Source organism: Diospyros lotus, chromosome 12 (genome assembly GCF_014633365.1).
Source record: "Diospyros lotus cultivar Yz01 chromosome 12, ASM1463336v1, whole genome shotgun sequence".
In the NCBI taxonomy this organism is placed as follows: domain Eukaryota; kingdom Viridiplantae; phylum Streptophyta; class Magnoliopsida; order Ericales; family Ebenaceae; genus Diospyros; species Diospyros lotus.
In genome coordinates this window covers 35332812-35355637 of record NC_068349.1, presented here as the reverse complement: position 1 = coordinate 35355637, position 22826 = coordinate 35332812, and the positions used below count along the sequence as shown (strand labels likewise).

At 37.0% G+C, this 22826-nt stretch overlaps 2 protein-coding genes across 2 annotated transcripts; one reads left to right on the top strand and one right to left on the bottom strand.

Annotated features, from left to right (window-relative positions):
* Window positions 1–59: 59 nt before the first annotated feature.
* Window positions 60–16325, top strand: LOC127786464 (vesicle-associated protein 1-2-like). Its single transcript, XM_052313879.1, has 8 exons — window positions 60–433; window positions 567–637; window positions 784–865; window positions 1024–1139; window positions 1239–1403; window positions 1526–1582; window positions 2528–2605; window positions 15840–16325. Exons 1-8 carry the CDS (start codon window positions 121–123, stop codon window positions 15948–15950), a joined length of 993 nt encoding a protein of 330 aa, XP_052169839.1. The 5' UTR covers window positions 60–120; the 3' UTR covers window positions 15951–16325.
* Window positions 16326–21631: 5306 nt separating this feature from the next.
* On the bottom strand, window positions 21632–22024 carry LOC127787636 (uncharacterized). Its single transcript, XM_052315696.1, has one exon. It carries the CDS (start codon window positions 22022–22024, stop codon window positions 21632–21634), a length of 393 nt encoding a protein of 130 aa, XP_052171656.1.
* Between the last annotated feature and the right edge of the window lie 802 nt (window positions 22025–22826).

The window sequence follows — 22826 nt, the reverse complement described above, 5'->3', positions numbered from 1 at the left end:
AATATTTTTTAATAATTAGAATTATTCTTGTATTTTGCAGAATATTTAGGTAAACATGTGACATCAGGGACAGGCTTGGGTTGGAGTTAATGCTAATTAATTAATGGAAGCAACTGCAGCATGAAGTATGGAAATAACTGCAGCATGAAGCACGGAGTAAACGACATCGTTTCAAGTTGCCACTTCATAGCATTCTCTGCAACAAAACCAGCCTTTATTCATTCCAGATCTCTCTCTCTCTCTCCCTCTCTCTGTCTCAAATTCTCGAAGCCGTTTACCAGAAAAACGATACTTGCTCCGCTCACCGGCACCGGAAAGCCGCTGTATTCGCCGGACCGCTATTCTCTTCACTCTGGTGACACGCTCAGCGATCGGGTCAAAATGAGTGCTGGAGAGCTTCTTAGCATCGAACCGCAGGAGCTTCAGTTCCCATGTAATTTTCTCTGCATTATTTTCTTTGTTTCGTTAGAAGTCTTAAATTCTCGATAGAACCATTCGCTTTTGCATGCGGATCTGTGTTTCGAGCTTTTCTTTTCGATTTATTCGTGTTTTTCTTTTGGAAAAAGTCGAATTGAAGAAGCAGATCTCCTGTTCTCTGCAATTGGCGAACAAGACCGATAATTATGTGGCGTTCAAGGTATTAATTCTGGTCTTTTATTTTATAACTCACGCGTTTTTCTGTTGTCTCATTTCATGAAGTGCTTTGAATTCGACAAGCCCTAGACGATTGGAAATGATGATTTTATTTTCTGTCTTTTTGATTTTTGAATTGGAAATTTTTAGGTCAAGACGACGAATCCTAAGAAGTATTGTGTTCGTCCTAACACTGGAATTGTGATGCCGCACTCTGCGTGTGATGTTATAGGTTTATATTTAGCTTTCTTTCATTTCATTTCTAATTTTCATCTTGGATTCGTGTTTTCTCCTGTAGAAATAATCTTCTGGGCATCCAGTTTTGTTATAACCATAATGGCAAGTTCTCTTAATTTTTGGTCATGAATCGTGGAATAATGTATGGTTTAGTTACAATGCAAGCACAAAAGGAGGCTCCTCCTGATATGCAATGCAAGGATAAATTCTTACTTCAAAGTGTAGTCGCTAGTCCTGGTGCTACTGGAAAGGACATTACTCCAGAGATGGTAAGATGTCAACCAAGTTATGTGCAAGTTTCTAAAATCCGAGAGAGCATGTTTTAGCTGATAGAATTCTTTATATTTTTGTTTATTCTTCTCTTCAAGTTCAATAAGGAATCTGGGAATCATGTTGAGGAGTGCAAGTTGAGAGTTGCTTATGTCCCACCACCACAACCGCCATCACCAGTGCGAGAAGAATCAGAGGAAGGCTCCTCTCCAAGGGCTTCAATATCAGAAAATGGGAATGGAAATACAGCTGATTATACTCCTGTGGGTATTTTAGATTCATATAATGTTAAAAGTTGATAAGAAGCTGCCTGTGTTTTTAAAGTTACAGTAGTACCTACCACTGAATTACATGTTGACTCATGCATAACTAATTATGTTTGTAGGCTTCAAGAGCATTTGCAGAAACAGAACATGTAGAGCCGCAAGACAACTCATCAGAGGTTATTTATTATTATTTTTTTCTCATTATGGGATTTATCTGGATGTTCCGGTAGTTTTTCATGGAAATTTGTATATATATTTGTAATTTATGACCGTTACGTCCTTTTAGATGCTTGGTATACATAACATTTTAGCATCACTCAATCTAAATCTTGAGACTTAAGAATCTTTAAGTATTTCCCAGTCTCTGGGAATTTTACTGGCCTTCTAAGGCTTTGAGTTAGCTCTTCTCAAATATCTGGTTACTAGACCCAAACACATGTGATGGTGTCATCTGCTAAAGTTATTGTTGTCCTGTCATGTTTCCTTAAGCTTAATTCTTGACCTTGAAGTTTAGTATATTTATCTTTGTCGTTTTTTGGGCTTGATTTAATTTAATCAGTCCAATTCTGTTAGCTGTATTTGAATTTCCTATAGGAATGCCATGTCATCTGCAGCTTTCACATTCCTTATTTTTTGCCTGAGGTTCTTTAATTTTAAGAACCTAAATATACCTTTGTGTGCATTGTTTTTCTCTTTGCAAGTTGTTGTGAACCTCTATTTCAGTGTGGAAATGTCCTTTTAACCTAAATTGTGTTTGAATCAGCACTGCGATTTTAAGCACATTTCAACTCTGAATGAACAGTAAAGGACATTTTGTAGGAGTTGACTGCAAATGCTTAATATATATCCAACAATGTATCAGGCCTTAAATCCCACTAGGTGAGGTCAGCTACATGAACTCTAGCTCACCAATCATTTCTATCTATGACCATACTTTTAGCTTGCCAAACCCCTTTTATATGTATATTGTTCCAATGGCTTGTATGGACTATCTCATGTTGATATTGTTACCAAGCTTTGATTCTTGAAAACAATTTTCTGGTACCGATAAATGGACTGCAAGTTTCTTTTAATTGTGGTACCTACCAGATTTTTTCAATGACTACGCCTATATATTTCAGGTAAAGGCTCTCATTTCTAAGCTGGCCGAGGAGAAAAAATCTGCAATTCTGCAAAATAGCAAGCTTCATCAGGAATTGGTAAGGGATGTAGTATGTGACTACTTCATTTGAATAAAAACATGCTTGTAGGAATCCCTACTACTGGGAAATGGAGATTCATATGTGCTTATAACTCATTAAATGGATGTGGCAAAATCTTGTTTGTCTTTTTTGATGTAGTGATCCTGACATAATCTTACAAGTTTTATAACTTTTATTGGTTCATTGTTCCATTTGATGCGTAAAGGATCACTAGTAAAACAGTTAGTGTGCCATATGATTGTAGAGAAGATAGCTTCATTTAATCTGTGATCTGATAAATAGGACTCTGTATGTGCCACTGTATTTCTCAAGTAACTTTTCTAAACTTCATTGATGATCACTAATTGTATCACAATCTATTGAACCTCCTCTATCGGGTGGGACATATTTTTTCTCTCTCCCCCCCACCCCCCCCCCCCCCCCGCGGTTCCCGTAATTTGTTAGAAGGGAGGGGTGGTGGTGCCAAATATAATGAACTCTTGTACAGGAACAACAGTTACAAGTCTTAATCCAATTTAGTGTGGATGGATTCCAGTAGATGAGGCAAAAATAAAGCTGTGTGGAAGATAAACCTGTGATCGCTTCTGTCAAATATTCACAACCAGACCTGTATATCAAGGAAAAGAAAAAATCCTCTACAGCCAACATAGACAACATTTGCTTTTGCGGGTGTTAACTTTGATTTGGCAGTTCTAGTCCTAGATAAGCCCATCTGTTTCTCTCCATATGAGAGCACTATAATTAGTAAGCAGATAACCTTATAACAGAGAAAGGGATCAATTTTGTCTCTCTGTTTTCTTGCTTGCTTATGCACCTCTCTATTGAAGGCATAATTCACAGGATCCTGAATGAAGGAAATCATATTGCTACTACTTTTGTATCACATCTGTTAGCTCACAGAAATTGTGTGGTGTGTGACCATGTCCATCAAGATTGGAAGCTTCTATATTCGGTTTAGGAAACTTGCCTAAACCCATCTTAGGAAAGTTTCCTAAGACTGTAAATATCTTTGATTTCCTAGTGTATAGCTTTGTTTCCTTTTTGTATAGATGCTCTAGTTTCATATTTCTCTACTTTCGTATTTTCTTTACCTCTTCTATAAAGAGGCCTACCTGTGTATCATTATCAATTGAGGAAGTATTATTTTTTACATGGTATCAGAGCCCCTCCTTGCATCTAAAACCTAAAACGTGCCTTCATTGCACGTCTCCATAACCCTCACACCGCCTCTGTGATTCTCGTCTCTGTCTCCCTCTCGTTTTTCTCCTTAGGCCTTCATTGCCACCTATTAGTTTATTCTATTGAACATGTTGGAAGCATCAAAGACCAGCCCATGCATGACCACCAGTGAGACAACCCTAGAAGACCAAGCGCTTAGTGTCAGTGCCGGTATCGGAACTAGTGTCAGTGCAGCAATAGGCGAGCTACCAAGGATGCAACTTACCTACCGTTTGGACGGTAGGAACTATTTGCAATGGGCAAAACTGGTTCAAACCTTTCTCAAAGGTCGAGGTAAGTTTGGTCATCTTACCTCTCCTCCACCAAAGGTTGCTGATTTAACAACTAAATGTAAAAAATGCATTCCTCCATGGGGACTTAGAGGAGGAAGTGTTTATGGGCTTACCACTGGGTTTTTAAGAAGGGCATGAAGGAAAGGTATGTCGGTTCAAGAAAGCTCTATATGGGCTCAAGCAGTCCCCTAGGGCTTGGTTTGAGCGGTTTTCTAAAGCCATCAACATTATAAGATATGGCCAAAATCGAGGGGACCACACTTTGTTCACCAAACACTCAAAAGAGGGAAATGTTACAGTGTTGCTGGTATATGTTGATGACATGATAGTGACTGGCAATGCTGAAGAAGAATAGAAAAAACTCAAGGAAAGGTTAGCTAAGGAATTTGAGATCAAAGACTTGGATATACTCAAGTATTTTTTAGGAATTGAAGTGGCTTATTCCAAAACAGGTATTTTCCTCTGTTAAAGGAAATGTGAGAATTTATATAGATAGAGAGAGAGATGGTTTGAAGAATATCTCTATATCATTACAAACTAAGAGATGGAACACATATATATGTACAACTATCATGACATAAGCCATAACATCATGCTAACTATTTCTGTAGAAAAGGAGGAAGGGAAGCAGTATTCCCGTATATTTTATTGATACGAATGAAAAATATTTATACAAGAGTTTCTTAAGAATTCTCTTAGATTTTAGAGATTACATTCCTATTTTATAGAATTAGATCACAACAAAGAAAAATATAAATAAACCTATTCAAGAAAGAAATAAGATAAAAATAAAGTACAAAATAGATAAAATACAAGATAAATAAGGAGAATAGAGAATATATTTTATCACTCCCCCTCAAGCTGGGGAATGGATATCAACCATCCCTAGCTTGCACACCAAGTCTTCAAACCGTTTAGGGGGCAGCCCTTTGGTCAAACAATCAGCTAGCTGTTCTTCCGAAGACACATACGGAATGCTAATTAATCCGGCTTCCAATTTTTCCTTAATAAAATGTTTATTTATCTCCACATGTTTAGTGCGATCATGCTGCACAGGATTATGTGCTATACTTATAGCTGACTTATTATCACAACACAATTTGATTGGCCCATGGCTGAAAATCCTCAAATCTTCCAAAATAATTTGCAACCACAGCAACTCACATAGGCCCATTGCTAGTGCCCAAAATTCGGCTTCCGCACTTGATCGCGCTACTACCCCTTGCTTTTTACTCCTCTAAGAAACCAAATTTCCACCTAAGAAGACACAATAACCTGTGGTAGAACGTCTATCAATCAAAGACCCTCCATAGTTGGCATCAGTGTATCCTGTGATATCCAAATCTGTCCTAGCTTTAAATAAGATTCTTTTACCTGGAGTTGTCTTTAAATAGCACAGAATTCGTCGTACAGCTTGCATATGATCTTCTGTAGGACAATGCATGAACTGATTAACCAAACTTACTACGAAGGCAATATCTGGTCTGGTGTGAGATAAGTATATTAGTCTACCGACCAATCGTTGATACCTCCCTTTATCCACCAGTTGACCTTGATCACATAGTTTAACATTAAATTCCACCGGAGTACTTGCACCTTTGCCACCTAGCAAACCTGTCTCATGCAATAGATCAAGAATATATTTTCTTTGGGATAAGAAGATACTTGCTTTAGAATAAGCTACCTCTATACCCAAAAAATACTTCAAAATGCCAAGATCTTTAATTTCAGAAGTTTTGGACAGATTATCCTTAAGTTGTACTTGCTCCTCATAGTCATTTTCAGTAACAATAATATCATCCACATAAACCAAAAGAGCTGTTACCCTTCCCTCACAAGAATGCTTAAAGAAAAGAGTATCACCTCTACTTTGAGAATAACCCATATGCCTCATGGCTTTAGAAAAACGATCAAACCAGGCCCGAGGAGATTGTTTAAGGCCATAAAGAACTTTTCTTAATTTGCATACCTGTCCTGGCAACCCTTTATCAAAGCCGGGAGGAGGTTCCATGAACACCTCTTCCTCTAAATCTCCATGCAAAAAGGTATTCTTTACATCAAATTGGTGCAACTTCTAGCCATAGTGCGCTGCCAGGGCTAATAGGATACGCATAGTTAACATTTTGGCTACCGGAGCAAAAGTTTCTAGGTAATCAATACCATAAGTTTGTGTGTATCCCTTAGCAACTAGCCTTGCCTTATACCTTTCTAGGGACCCATCTGCATTATATTTGAGGTTAAAAACTCATCGGCAGCCTACGGGCTCGACTCCCTTTGGCTTAGTGACAATGTCCCATGTTTGATTTTTTTCTAAGGCCCTCATCTCCTCCTACATTGCTTGAACCCAATTCTGATCTTGGAAAGCCTCATTAATTGTCTTAGAAATAGGAATTGTGTCTAAGGAAGTCAGAAAAGCCTTATGATTTGGAGATAAGCGATGATAGGACATATAATTGGCCAAAGGGTGTTGGGTGCAACTTCTGCTCCCTTTGCGAAGGGCAATTGGTAGATCAAGGTCATTAGTAATTGATGCAGGTAGTGAATTAGATGTGGCAGAATTGGGTTGAGAATCAGAGAGACAACAACGTGAGATTTCATTACTTGGATCAGGAGAGGAAATTGGTGCTGGAAGAGGCTCTGGAATGGGCTGTTGTTGTTGTGTGCTCCTCTTAAATACATAGGGAGATCCTTTGAATCGAATTGGAGTGGATGGCAGCTGTTCTTCTGGAGGTTTCGACTGGTTATGTTCATCTAAGGAAGAGTTAGATGGAGCATGAATCTGCAAATCATGAGAGGTTTCCAAAATGGGAAGATCATTATTTATATTAGCCCAAGATATATGTGTATCTTGAATATTAGCACTAGGAGGACCAAAGAGTGACTGATTTTCAACAAATGTAACATCTTTGGTCACATAAAATTTTCTAGTAGCAGGGTGATAACACTTATACCCTTTTTGAGTGGGCGAATAACCAAGAAACACACATTTGAGGGCTCGAGGGTTTAGTTTATCCCTATGATGTTTGGATACATGGACAAAAGCAACACAACCAAAGATTCTTAAAGGAAGAGGAGTATGAGAAAACACTGCTGGAAAATAGGTGGACAAGCATTGAATTGGGCTTTGGTGTTTTAGAAGAATGGAAGGAACTCGATTAATTAGATAGGCAGCAGTCAAAACTGCCTCCCCCCAGAAAAACTTAGGGACAGAATGATGTAGTAAGATAGCTCTAAGTAACATTGAGCAAATGTCTCATTTTTCTTTTTGCTACACTATTCTGTTGAGGAGTATCAACACATGAAGACTCATGAATTATACCTTCTTGTTGGAAGAAGTTATGCAAGTGATGATTGAAGTAGTCTCTTGCATTATCAGTTCGGAATTTTTTAATTTGAGACCCAAATTGAGTAGATATCATCTTATAGAAAATAGGTAAGATAGAACTAATAGCAGCCTTATTCTTTAAGAGATAAACCCAAGTTGTTCTTGTACAATCATCAATAAAGGTAACAAACCATCTAGCCCCAGAACAATTAGGAATTTTAGATCGTCCCCACACATCCGAATGAATCAAAGTAAATGGAAGAGAAGATAAATTGTTATTCACAGGATATGAAACTCTATGATGTTTAGAAAGCTCACACACATCATAATGAAGATTAGAAATGTCCAAATTTCTAAGCATAGTTGGAAACATAAACTGCATGGTATTAATGGCAGGGTGCCCTAAATGACAATGTTGAAGCCAAAAATCATGAATTGAAACAGTTGGTTGAATAGGAATCAAAGAAGCTGAAGCTGGCTGAGAAGAGTAGGCTGAAGGTATCTCCCCCTTAAGATCAGCACTGCATGTCTTCAGAAAATACAACCCATTTCATTCCTCACCAACTCCAATCCTCTTCCCCGTGTCCAGAGCCTGAAATTCACATTTGTTTGGGAAAAAGACAACTCAACAATTTAGATCCTTGGTTAACTTATGAATAGAAATCAAGTTGCTAGAAAGATTTGGGACATGAAGAACATGTTGCATAGGCAATGAGAAATTAAGATTTACATTACCATGTCCAGCTATAGGAATTGTATTACCATTGGCCACCATTATCTTTTTGGAGCTACTTAGTGGGGTATAGGAATCGAAGACATTTATATCAAAGGCCATATGATTAGTAGCTCTCGAATCCAGAATCCATAGATTATTCCTAATAGTATGTGAGGCAATACTAAATTTAGAATTCAAGCAAATACCTGTTTGGGCCATGGAACAAGAACCACCTTGAATAGTCTTTAGAAAGCTTTTAAGCTTGTTGATTTCTTCAGCATTAAGTTGTTCAGTCATGATAGATGAATCAGTTGTAACTGAGTCTGTCTTCTCCAATGCAGTCTTTTCCTCTTTGGCAGCTTGATAGGCTTGAACTTGTTGTCGAGGTTGAAAATTCTGAAGATTCTTCATTCCTCCTACCTTATTCAGTACCGCTTCTTTCCCATGGAGTCTAAAACAGGTCTCCCTGGTATGCTTGAGTTTCTTACAAAAAGAACACCATAAACCATCTTTATTTTGAGCTTTAGGATTAAAAACATTCCCACCTTGTTGTGACCTAAACCGAGAAGCATCTTTCTTGTTAGTTGCCATTGCAGATCCCTCAAGTGAAGTCTCATTTAGCATAGCAATTCTCCTATACTCCTCACTATGAACAATAGCAAAGACTTCATTTAAAGAAGGAATTTGGTCTTTCCCTAGGACTTGCACCCTTACTTGATCAAAATCAACATTAAGGCTTGCTAAAAATTCAACTACCCTATCTCTTTCAAATATTGCAGTTATGGTGGCTGCATCTTCACTACATTTTATCTTGATATCTTGATAATGATCAAACTCAAGCCAATATCCATTTATTTTATTATAGTACTCGATGACAGTTAGAGAACCTTGTTTAGTACCACTTATTTTCATCTTGATATCAAAAATAACCGAGACATCTTGCACTTTAGAATAAGTACGCTTTGCAGTATCCCAAATCTCCTTAGTCGTAGATAAGAACATGCAATTTTTACTTACCTCAGGGTGCATTGAGCCCCACAGCCAAGACATTATCAAGGAATCCTCTACTTCCCATGCAGCAAAATTAGGGTCTTTAGCATCTGGACTAGGCTCGGTCAAATGGGTCATCTTTCCTCTTCCTTTCAAGAAAGTCCGCACAAGCTGCGCCCATTGTAAGTAATTCCTTTCATCAAGCCTATAAGATTGATGTAACCCTGGAAGGTCATTGTTAGACAAACTCCCCATTGGCATGTCAGATGAAGCACCGTTCTTTGTCTCAGAAGTGTCTGTCATGGTGAAGACTCAGAAACAGAATCAGTAGAAAGAAAAAATAAAACAGCAACAGGCAGTTTGACACCAGCAATGGAAGAAGCAAACTGATAGCAACGGAAACACTCAGCAACAGAAGATTTTGGCACTAGGGATGGGCTAGAAAGATGTTGGCGAGCAGATCTAGAGCAGCTGGAGGCGAAAGGGCTGCAGACGCTCCTTCACGCTCTGGCGCGTGAAGTTGGAAGCAAATTGACAGCGGCCCATGGGGGTGCGTGTGAACTCCGATGGCGGTGGTTCTCTGGTGATCGGCCGATCTGATGACAGCGAACCCAATAGTGGTGGCGGTGCTGGAAGGCGGTGGCCGGACAAAGGCGTTTTGTCGTTAACAGTGACAGTGACGTGAACAGTGACTGTGCGATGAAGGCACTTGAAGCTGTGCAATGAAGGCACTAGGGTTTATTGTATCAGTCTATTAACATGACTCTGATACCATGTAGAAAAGGAGGAAGGGAAGCGGTATTCCCGTATATTTTATTGATACGAATGAAAAATATTTATACAAAAGTTTCCTAAGAATTATCCAAAGAATTCTCCTAGATTTTAGAGATTACATTTCTATTTTATAGGACTAGATTACAACAAAGAAAAATATAAATAAACCTAATCAAGAAAGAAATAAGATAAAAATAAAGTACAAAATAGATAAAATACAAGATAAATAAGGAGAATAGAGAATATATTTTATCAATCTCTATATACAACTTAACACTCCCCCTCAAGCTGGAGCATAGATATCATATGCACTAAACTTGTTACAAATATATTCTACCCGAGTATCCTTTAGAGACTTAGTAAAGACATCTGCAAGTTGATTATTGAAGTTAACAAATTTTGTAACAATAACACCTTCAACCAACTTTTCTCTAATAAAGTGACAGTTGATTTCAATATGTTTGGTATGTTCATGGAACACTGGATTGGAAGCAATGTTCAAGGCAACTTGATTATTACAAATAAGCTTCATAGGAGACACTTCACAAAACTTAAGTTCCTTCAGGAGTTGCTTAAGCTAGACGAGCTCACAAGTTGTATTAGTCATAGCTTGATATTCTGCCTCTGTACTTGATCTAGTTACTACATTTTGTTTCTTATTTATTCAAGAAATTAGATTTCTTCCCATAAAAACACAATACCCAGAGGTTGACCTATGATTAGAAGGAGATTCTGCCCAATCCGCATTTGCATAATAATAAATATTTGTGTTTCCCTTATCCTCATAGAGTAACCCTTTACCTGGTGCTCTTTTGATGTGTATCTTAGAATCCAGATAGCAACATCACAGTGAGAGTCAAGTGGAGAACTTAGGAACTAACTAACTACAATTGCAGTAAAAGTAATGTTAGGGCGAGTGATGGTGAATAGTTTAGCTTGCCTACACCAATTTTTGATACCTTTCAGGATTTGAAAAGGGCTTCCTCTGTCCCGACAAGAGTTTGATATTCGAGTCCATTAGAGTATCAACCGGTTTGCAATTCACTATGCCAATTTCTTCTAAGATGTCAAAGGCATACTTCTTTTGAGAAATTGAGATACCATCCCTTCATTGTGCACCCTCAATACCCAAGAAATATTGAAGTCTTCCTAGGTCTCTGGTCTGAAAGTGCTGATGTAAATGTTCCTTCAACTGTTGTATGCCAACTTGATCACTCCCTGTGATAACAATGTCATTCACATAAACAATAAGATAGATGCATAAAAAAGAGGAGTGTCGATAGAAAACTGAATGATCAGTTTCACTCCGGGTGAGACCAAAGGCTCGAACCACAGTGCTAAACCTTCCGAACCATGCTCGTGGAGATTGTTTTAGGCCATAGAGAGACTTCTTGAGTTTGCAGACTACATTGAACTCCCCCTGAACAACAAAATCAGGTGGTTGCTCCATATAAACCTCCTTCTACAGATAACCATGGAGGAATGCGTTTTTAATATCCACCTAATAAAGCGGCCAATGACGCGTAGCAACCACGGAGAGAAATAGGCGAATAGATGTCATTTTAGCAACATGAGAGAAGGTATTATTGTAATCCAGCCATTGGGTTGATATTGATGGAGGCGAGCACTATGGTGGCAGTGGTGCTAGCAAATGATGGCCGGACAGTGGAGATTTGATCTTGACAAAGGCAGTGAGGAGAAGAGGTTTAGGGTTTGGAGACCATTGGAGGAGGATACACAATGGGCAACTTATGATTTTCTCATCGGTGGCTCTGATATCATGTGAGAATTTAGAGAGAGAGAGAGATGGTTTGAAGAATATCTCTATATCATTACAAATTAAGAGATGGAATATATATATATATATATATACAACTATCATGACATCATCCTACCTCATGACATCATGCTAATTATCTCTATATACAACTCAACAGGAAATATGTGCTAGATTTGTATGCTAAAATAGGTTTAAGTGGAAGAAAATTATCTAAAATCGCTATTGATCCTAACAGCAAGCCATGGAACAATCCGAATAGTCAATCGGTGGACAAGGGATGGTATCGGAGGCTAGTTGGGGCACTAATATACCTCTCACACATCAGATCAAACATTGCTTTTGCAGTTAGCCTGGTGAGTCAATTCATGCACAACCCAACTGAGGAGCATGTGCTGGCTGTCAGAAAAATCCTAAGTTACCTAAGGGGATTCTATTTAAGGCAGGAAATAAGTTGAACATAAGAGGATTTTCAGATGCGGACTATGCTGGGTCCATGATTGATAAGAGTTCTACAAGTGGATATTGTGTTTTCCTAGGTGGGAATCTAGTGTCCTAGAGAAGTAAGAAGCAAAGTGTTGTACCTAGATCATGTGTAGAGGTAGAGTTTAGGGCTATGGCCCTAGGTCTATGTGAAATTTTATGGCTAAGGATTGTCCTTGATGATCTAAGGATTTTAGTCCAAGACTCAATTGAGCTGTGGTGTGATAACCAATTAGCAATTAGTATAGCCCATAATCTAGTTCAATATGATCGGACCAAACATGTTGAGATAGATCAACACTTCATAAAGGAAAAGTTGGAAGCTGGTCTCATCCATCTACCCAATGTTCTATCCGAGGAACAAGTTGCTGATATATTAACCAAAGGGCTGCCAGTGAAATGGTTTGAAGAACTAGCAGGCAAGCTGGGAATGTGGGATATACATTCTGCAGCTTAAGGGGAAGTGTTAGCTCATGGAAATTGTGTGGTGTTTGACCATGTCTATCAAGCTTGGAAGCTTCTATATTCGGCTTAGGAAACTTGCCTAAACCCATCTTAGGAAACTTTCATAGGAGTGTAAATATCTTTGATTTCCTAGTGTATAGCTTTGTTTCCTTTTTGTATAGATGCTCTAGTTTCCTATTTCTCTACTTTCCTATTTTCTATACATATCTCTTCTATAAAGAGGCCTACCCGTGTATCATTATCAATTGAGGAAGTATTATTTTTTACAACATCATATGCCAACAAATGGTTCACTAACTTCATTTGCTTCAATTCTGAAGAGCTTCAGGAACTTTTTTTATTAGGGGCAACTGTTGCACCAAACCTCAAGCCAGAATCTTTACTTTGTTTTGATTAGTAAGGATGCAAGCAAAATCTAAACCATCATCCTTCATACTGTTGCAGATATATTTGGCTAGTTATTCCTTGTGGTATTTTGATGACCACAGTCCATTCAATGCAAGTTTGTACCTCCTTGGACATTCAATCCCCAATTTCCACAAGCTACTTACCTATATTACCTTCCTCTATAAACTCTAGGTGTGTATCTTAGCATGCATTGAGAACAATTTCTACAATTATGCTTGGTAAAAGACATTTGTTCCTTACACTGTAGTCAAGGGCAAGCACCTCACTTGCCTGGGCACTTGGGCGCCATAGCAGTGCCTTGTCTACCTCCAGAAAAGCGTCTTTAATGGGGCAACAAGGATTGAAGGTGCTTGCCTAGGCATAAAAATGGGGGGAAGATCAATACAAAAAATCAAATAGGCATGCTAAAAGGCACTTACAAACAAAGAGGAAAACAAAAACAAAATAGGAAATGAAGGAGAAACTAGTGTTTTCAAAAGCACCAAGTGTGCTTAATCATAGAAGGCCTACGGAGCTGAAGCAAAGTGTAGTGCATGCAAATGAAATAAAGAGTATAAACTTTTATAAGCATATCAAGTAATAACTAGTACAAAGCCATAATTAAAAAAGAAAAGATGAACGGTCTGAACTCTTTGATGAATATGCTGAACTCTTCACGGAAAAGATGAAAGAGATTTGAATTCTTTATCTTCCATCAGAAATCTGGGCATTTTCCAGGAATCTGGAGTCTTCTTTATATATTTATATATATTATCTGATTTTATTGAGATCTTTTTAAGATCTGGCTATGGTTGTTTCTGAGTAAGGATTTCATAACTTGCAGCCAGACCATAATTCAAATTTAAGCAAATCTAACAAGCCATATTGAAAATGAACTTTAAAGCACTTCATAGTTCAGATAAAAGCACAACTGAAGCACACTTTGACTACGCTCAACTAAAGTTGCCGAGCTTTGTCCACACCCTGAAGTAGTTACAATTTGCACTTTATAACACTGAGAAACATTGTTGAGTCATTGCTATTGTTTCACTCAATCGTTATAAGTTTCATTCTCAATTTTGTCCATCTTTTCTCCCATGACATAGATCACAGGGAGGTGATTTAGAGAAATCATTGGAGGTTAACAAAAGCTCTCATGCACCAAGGTGTTTTGGCAAGTGACATCTCTTGCCATTGAACTTGTAGTATGTGACAGGACATGGTTAACCTTTTCAGTTGCTGCTCTTTGCCAGTGGGCTTGCTACTGGTATCGTATAGGAGATCTCTTTGTTGGTCCCTTTCTCTTATTCTCCCTTGGGTCTGTGGCTTAATGATGCAATTGGCCACCAATCCGTATGTTTTCTTCTCTTCGGAATTCTGCTTTCTTGGGGCTTATAATTAGGCTATTGATGGTTATCATATTATGCAATTAGTTTAGTTTCTGTTCATTCTTCATTTGCTTTATAATTATATTACTTTTTTTTATTTTTTAGTACTGTTACTACTGCTACAGCGAGTGGCTTCTAAATTTATTCCATTAAGTAGAAGAGGGGGAAAAGAAGAGTGAGATATGGTGCAACAGTAAGGTTGCTCTATTGTGATATGGAGGTCACAGGTTTCAGGTAAAGAAACAGCCTCTTTGCTAAGCAAGGGTAAGGCTGCAAATAATTGACCTTTCCCGGAGCCTCATGCCCTGGGTTCACCTTTTAAGTAGAATTTTGAAAAAAAAAAAAAGATCCAGATTGGAAATATATAATTGTTTGCGTGACTCAAAATTTTTTTGTCAACATTACTATTATTTTTTGGGTGCAAAATTCCAAAGTTATTTTTGAACATTATTAAAAGAATTTGCTCGACAGTATTTTATAAACCTATATACATTACTGATTAGTTTTTTTTATATTAAATATGTTCATTAATTTTGTGCTTTTTCCCTTCAACTACCTTGGTTCCTTGCTCTCAAATTTATCAAGCAGCAAACCAAGCTTGAGTTTGCTAATTGATGTTTAATTGATTCCTGATATTGTTACTAGATGTTATTGCTGTTCTAAGTATTTCTCAGTGTGTGCATGTGTTGTTTGAGGGTCTGAACTGAAGTATTTAATTTTTTGTTACTGACTTTTCATGCCCTGGAGAAGAGAACGGTTACGCATCAACCTTTTAGACATTTATTTCACAAGTAAATTGAACAGAAGAGAACGGTTACAGAAAGATTTCTTTTTTCTGTTTTTTGGGGGGGTTATAGTGAGGGGAGTGCCTGATACAAGATTTCTTTTTGGAAGCTCAAAATAGGATTGTGAGCATATACAAAATTTCTGATACATCACTTGAGTCTGTTTTAGACAAGTTGTTGTAACTTTTATGTTACTTACCATGATGCTGCTGCTTAATTGCCCCACTTCATTCTCTCAGATACGCATCAACCTTTCAGACATTTTTTTCACAAACTTATATATGCTTCTGAGAGAAAAAAAGGGGGGGTGCTGTTATGGTACTATTTGTGATTCCTGCTATTGATGACATTTTGGAACCATGGGAACAAGCAGCATGCATATATGGCTAGCATAGATTGTAGTGTTATGTGCTCTTGTTGCAAATAGTGTCATATATTGTAATATTTTCATCATAGTAAAGCAATAGCGTATCAAACCCTAAATAGTTAAGCGATCTAATTAATGCTGGTTGTATAACAATTCTTGATTGGATAGAAACAATATTGCCAAAATAGTATAATATCACTATTTTACTCTTAGAATACAATCAATGGTGGAAATTTTTTTTCTTATGGGCTTTGGCATGTGCAGGAGTTGTTGAGACGCGAGAGCAAGAAGAGCCGAGGTGGTATGCCACTGGTATATGTTGCCGTCATTGGCGTGCTGGGCATCCTCTTGGGATATCTCATCAAAACAACGTGACCCCGCAAATGGAGTTTGGCTTTGTGTCCGTTCATCTCTGTTGTTATTGGGGGCTTAAAAATGTTTGGGGACATTTGAAGGAAGACAAATGGCAAGCTTGATCAATGGGAATGAAGCTTTTTTATTGCATTTGGGGTCCGTAATTTAGGGAACATGTCCTATGGGCCTTTGATGGGTAATGCATTTTACGACTGCCTGCGCATGACTCTGTAAAAGCATGCCTTTTTGTGCGACCAGCTAACCTGCTTTATTATTATTATTATTATTATTATTATTATTCTTATTATTATTTCTGGTAAACTGACATGGTTTCTAGTCTGTCTCTTGCTCTTGCAAGTTAATTGATATGAATCAATTTTATTTTTGTTTCCCATATTTACCAATCTTTGTGTATTTGACATTTACGATTAGTTTGTAATGCCACATCAGCACGAAGATGAGAAAAGAAATATTTTAGTGATACCACGTGATTGTGTTTACGGGGCATCGTAATCTAATAATGACATCCTATGTGCCCATATTCTTAATTCACATCATTGGTGAAAGCAATGTATTAATATCTTCAATAATGCATCACTATTAGACTTAAAAATTTCTTAAAAATGTAATATTGGTGTTAAATGGAATATTTTTCGTTTTCCTTATTCAAGTACTTGTGGTTCTAAATAAAGTTGTGTTTTTTGTTTGATTATTATTATGTACGAGATTTGACTCTCGAAAACAATTTTAGATTCTAATATTTGATTTGTTTAAGAATTCATTTTTTTTTTTTGGAGAAGTCTATGAGTCGATGTTGACTTGAGGATCATTGTTTGCCTGCTAACCAAAATGGTAAAGACGAGAGTGATGATTATTAATTGATTATAGGTTTAATACATATGGCAGTTTTTTAACAATTAAAGAATATAATATTTGGTCATTCATATGTAAAATGTTAGATTTGATATCTCTAATTATTACAAATTATTATTTTAGATTTTTATTGTGTCAAAATAAATAGAATTGTTATTTACGATACTAAAATGTCAAGTCACAAAAAAAGCCACGTTAATAAAAAAAAATATAATATTTGATCATTGATATGCAAAATGTTAAATTTGACATCTCTAATTATTAAAAATTATTATTTTAAATTTTTATTATGACGAAGTAAGTAAAATTGTTATTTACGATATCTAAAATGTCAAGTCACAAAAAAAGTCACGTTAGCAAAAAGAATATAATATTTGATCATTGATATGCAAAATGTTAGATTTTATATTTTTAATTATTAAAAATTATTATTTTAAATTTTTATTGTGACAAAACAAGTAAAATTGTTATTTACGATATCTAAACTGTCAGGTCACAAAAAAAAGCCACGTTAACAAAACACATTAGAATAAGTTTAATACATAAATATAATATTTAGTCTCTTAATAATTAAAAAAATTGATATTTGGTCCATAGTATGAAAAAATAACCAAAATTAATTAAAAAATATCTAAATTCCAAAAAAAAACCTAAAAATATTTTTAAAATGGACCTAAATTTCATTAAAAATACCTAAAAATATTCAAAAAAGACACAAAATTCATAAAAAAAACCTAAAAATATTAAAAAAACCTAAACTTCTTAAAAAGACCTAAAAATGTTTAAAAGGAATAGCAAATTTCATAAAAAAAATAACAATAATAAAAAACTGTGATAACAAAAATTTAAATGAAAAATAACAAAAATTTTAGTTAAATTCATAAATCTTATTTACAAACTATCAAATGAGGTCTTAAATTAGAAATGACAAAAAAAACTCCGGGAAATACCAATAAGATCTTAAACCATAATATCCAAAACAAGCATCAACAAACATTCACAAAGAAATTCCCTAATTTAGACAAGTCACAAAATATCAAAATTCCTCAAATCTTCTAATTTCCAGTGAGATGGTGAGTTCCACCGTTGGTAGTAGTAGCTTTTAATTGTTAAGGAATTGTCATATGTATTAAGTATATAAATTCAATTACAATTATCATTAACTATATTTAAGAGATTATACAATTTTAAACATACAGCTTTGCTATGTTGCCCATTGTCGGGCAACATAGCATTTGCCCTGCAGTGACAGGGGCGCAGGTCCATGCACGTGGGGCCACGCTTGCACATGGGCCCCATATGCATGAGATCCATGCCCCTTTCATTGTCGGACAAATGCTATATTGTCTGACAGTGAGCAACATAATAAAGCTTTTTAGACATATAATCATCAATGTTTATCAACAATTATATTTAACCTTTGTACAAACTCGAATAATATTGTAACTGATTGCATCCATAAAGATTAGGGGTTTTATGCATATTAACAAGGCCAAATAGAAAATTACTAATTTGGATGACTATCAATTGTGAAGGACAAAAATAACCTAATAATATGATGGATATAAGACGAGGTGTGACAACCCGTGACCTTTAATTTAGTGCTGAGGGTAGGCCCTAACAATGTGATATTAGGCCGGTGTTTAATTGCAGTGCAGAGAAGTGCGTACGATGGTGCATCGAATGGTTGCGTAGGGGACAACATGACAGGCTGACAGGTGCTCCAAGGGAGAGTAGCGAAGGTCCACTCTAGGTTTCTCTATTTTCGATACAAAATAAAAATAGAGAAATAATATTTTTTTAAGAGATATTTATTAATCAAGATATAAAACAAAAAATTTAAGATACGAAAAGTATCACAAACTTTTATTCTTTTTAACATATTTGTTAATCTTATCTTATCATCTTTAAAAAAATTCTCACGTGACTCTTTATTCCACTTTTTACAGATAAATTTATTTGACCACCCAAATAAATTTATCTAATATTTTATAGATAAATATAAATTACTCATATGTCATTTATATAAAAACATCACCCATTTCTCTGTTATGTTCATCTTCTTCTTCACCCATTTCTTCATCTTTTTCCTCACCTATCTCACCAATCTTTCCCTTTCACTTCATCGTCCGACGACGGTGGTCTTCCTCCTTGGCTTCACCATTCGAACTTCCTTTTCCAAATACCTCTCTTCCTTCTAGATCTCCACCTTTATTTTCTCCTTAGATTTTTTAAATTATTTTTATATTTTATTATCTAATATGAAAATATGTTTTGATAATTTTTAATAATGAAAATATTTTATTATTGTAATTCTACCAATAATTATTTCTAAGCCTTTTTAGAATTTATTTTTGAACATAGATTTAGAAAATAAAACATTATTTTTAATTTTTGAAAATTCACATTAATCATAAAATACTATTTTAATTATAAATTTGTTGTTGATGTTAACATACAAATGAATTTGATAATAGGAATATTTTGGTAAAAAAATCTTATCTCAGCACTTATCATATGAAAATCTTAGAATATTTTTCATTATTTTCTTGATTATTCCATATCTTGATCTGAAAAGTATTCTATAAACACCATCGCCCGGATATCCCAACCACCCGGACGATCCGAATGGGAGCGCTTACGGAAGGGAAAATAATGAAATACAAGATGGGGGTTACCCTGGCATGCATACACAAGAAGTAAAACAGCGAAAGCAAAACTATGCACATGCACGCACACGAGTACCTCGCTAGATCAGCGGTCATATAGTTTATAAATACATACAGACACTTGTGTCAACAAATAGAGAATACAAGGAATGACCTGGCACAGTAAAAAATAAAGGGACCAAAATCCTCTCAAAACATCAAAGACAACAGGGGAAACTGACTGTACACCATACTGACACGGCTGCTAGGTATTGTGATCCTCGCCCTCTACTTTAGCCTTGCCTTTACCTGAAATGATGGAAAGTAAGGTGAGTTACAAGACTCAACAAGTTTATAAGAAAAGAAAGGCTATAAGTTAAATAAAAGGAGTGAACTCCCCAAACATAGCCTCACACATATACACAAGCCATGAGACGCTACAATACAATAGTAAAGTATAATGAAAGCACATACCGGTCATTGGGGCCCACACAAGACACCCGGCACCCAAGTCCCATACCAACCTGCCGCTGCCCTGAAAAGCAACATAAGTCTTCAACAAACGTGTGCACACTTCCTCAGTTCAGTGCTCCTGACACCCGAGCCTCTGAATAACCGAGCCCTAGGTACTCCCATCTGAGACTGCTGAACATATAGTAACCATGCAATGCGTGTATAAAATGCAAGACGTAGTAAGCATCAACTAGATACACTGGCGCCCATACATCAAAGCATCAGGCAGATGCTTCACCCACATAGTAAATCACACACAATGCATATGCCCATGCCAGATGCAATCTAACAACACTAGGATGTCCGTGTTCAAGCATAAACAGAGCATGAAAACCCCAACATGCACCCCGTACCCATGTGCATACCAAAACCATGAAACAGTAATAGAGTATATCAATCATGCAGTAATCATATAATGACAAAGCTAGTCGGCAGTGCTTAACACCGATCGACGGTCAGTGACTAGGAGTGTCCGGCCGACGGCCTAAGCAAGACCGTATAATAGTCATTCCAATGTCACCAAACAGCCAACCCCTGCCCCCACTGCTCAACAGCTCTAGCAGACTTTCAATCACAGAGTCCATAATTATATCCGAACAACTAAGAACCTAATCCCCATATGAGTTCGGCATCATTCCCAAAGGCGTGGGGGTGGCACAAACCCCCGTAGGAAACCAACAAATAAAATTCCCAAAGATAGCTTATTAAATTTAATTTACACCAAAAGGGCTCATAACTCCATAATTAATAAATGGACCGAAACGAACGAAGAGAGGGTAAATAAATTCGCAACGGAAGGAAATTCGCAGAGGAAATAGGAAACTTGCCTTGTAGAAGGGATCCTTGGGCTTTTTCTGTTCAAACGCGACAAAAATTATACAAACTGTAACATCGTATAATTTGCCCAAAATTAATAAAATTGGACTCTAAATGAAATTCCAACCGTACAGAATTTATTACTCAACTTCTTGAATTACCTGATATCCTCAGACTGCGATTAAAAGTGAGATTTCCCAAAAATAATCCAAATTTTCCTCTCTTCTTCGCTGCTCGCGCATACTGTCGTTGCTCCAATTTAATTCTTCTTGGCTGCTGATTTAATACTTCAATTGGCTATTTAATATGCTGATTAGTGGCTTAAAAGCCACCAAAAATTTACAAGGCCATGGGAGCTCCACGTGGGCAGCAGAAGCTGCCGCCTTCCTCTCCATACGGCGTTGTTTGGTGCCCTCAATTGGTTAGAAATAATTTTCAGCAAAATCAGCGAACAACCCCCCCCCCCCATGCTCGATCACGCAACCTTCCTCCCTTCTTGCGTGCGCCTGCCATCTCAACTAGCTTCTCCTTCAATTAAACATGTGCATCCCTTTAATTTTAAATGGTAACTTGAAGCTACTCCTATGCAAATTAACATTCCAGCACTCACGCTACCCTCACCCTTTCAATCCATTAGCCTTATTATAATTTATTATTCTTATACTTATACTTATTATTATTATTATTATTATTATTATTATTATTATTATTATTATTATTAACAACATATATTAATATCCCCTTTACATTAAATTAACACATTAAATTACTAATTAAATTAAACTACGATTTATGGGTCGTTACAAATTCTCCCCTCCTTAAAAAAATTTTGTTCCCGAAATTCGTGCATGGCTAGGCAAATAACTGGTAATGAAGTCGCCTCATGTCCTCCTCTAGCTCCCAAATAGCCTTCTCAGGGGTATGTCGCTGCCACTGAATCTTTACATAGGGAATTGTACGATTGCGGAGCACTTTTTCATTCTGATCCACAATACTAGCTGATAACTTAGTATATGACACGTCCTCTTGCACCACGAATGGGTAATAATCAATGACATGCCTGGGATTTGTCACGTATTTGTGAAGCATAGAAACATGGAAGACATCGTGTACGTGAGCTAGTTGAGGGGGTAAAGCCAACTGGTAAGCCAACGGTCCGACTCGCTCTAATATCTCGAATGGTCCCACGAAATGATGACTAAGCTTGCCAGATACTCCAAAGAGTCGAACACCCCTCATCGGCATAACTCGAAGGAAAACATGGTCACCCACAGCAAACTCCAAATCTCAGCGTCGTCTGTTCACGTAACTTTTCTGACGGTCTTGAGTTGCTTTCATCCTAGCTTGAATCAACTGGATCTTTTTCGTCGTCTGCTCTACCAACTTCGGTCCAAGCAATGCTCGCTCTCCAATCTTAGTCCAACAAAGCGGTGATTTACACGGTCGTCGTACAACGCCTCAAAAGGTGCCATCCCGATACTGGTTTGGAAACTATTATTGTAAACAAACTCCACTAGCGACAGATGATCATCCCAGCTCCCATGGAAATCTAATACACAGGCGCAGAGCATGTCCTTTAAAGTCTGTATGGTCTACTCCGACTGCCCGTCGGCCTGAGGGTGGAAGGCTATACTGAAAGTCAACTAGGTCCCCATAGCACTCTGTAACGCCTCCCAAAATCGTGAGGTGAACCGAGGATCCCTGTCTGATACAATGCTAGCCAATACTCCATGCAGTCTCACCACCTTGTCAATGTATAACTTGGTCAGTCGGTGAATAAGATAGGTCTTCTTGACGAGTAAGAAGTGTGCTGATTTAATCAACTAATCGATAATCACCCATATCGAATAAAATCCCCAGCTAGAACGCGACAATCCTGAGACAAAATCCATGGCTATGCGTTCCCATTTCCACTCCAGAACAGCTAAAGGTCGTAATAGTTCTGCGGGTCTCTAATGCTCAGCTTTGACTTGTTGGCACACCAAACATCGCGATACAAATTCTGCTACGCTCTTTTTCATGCCTCCACCAATATTGACGTCGTAAG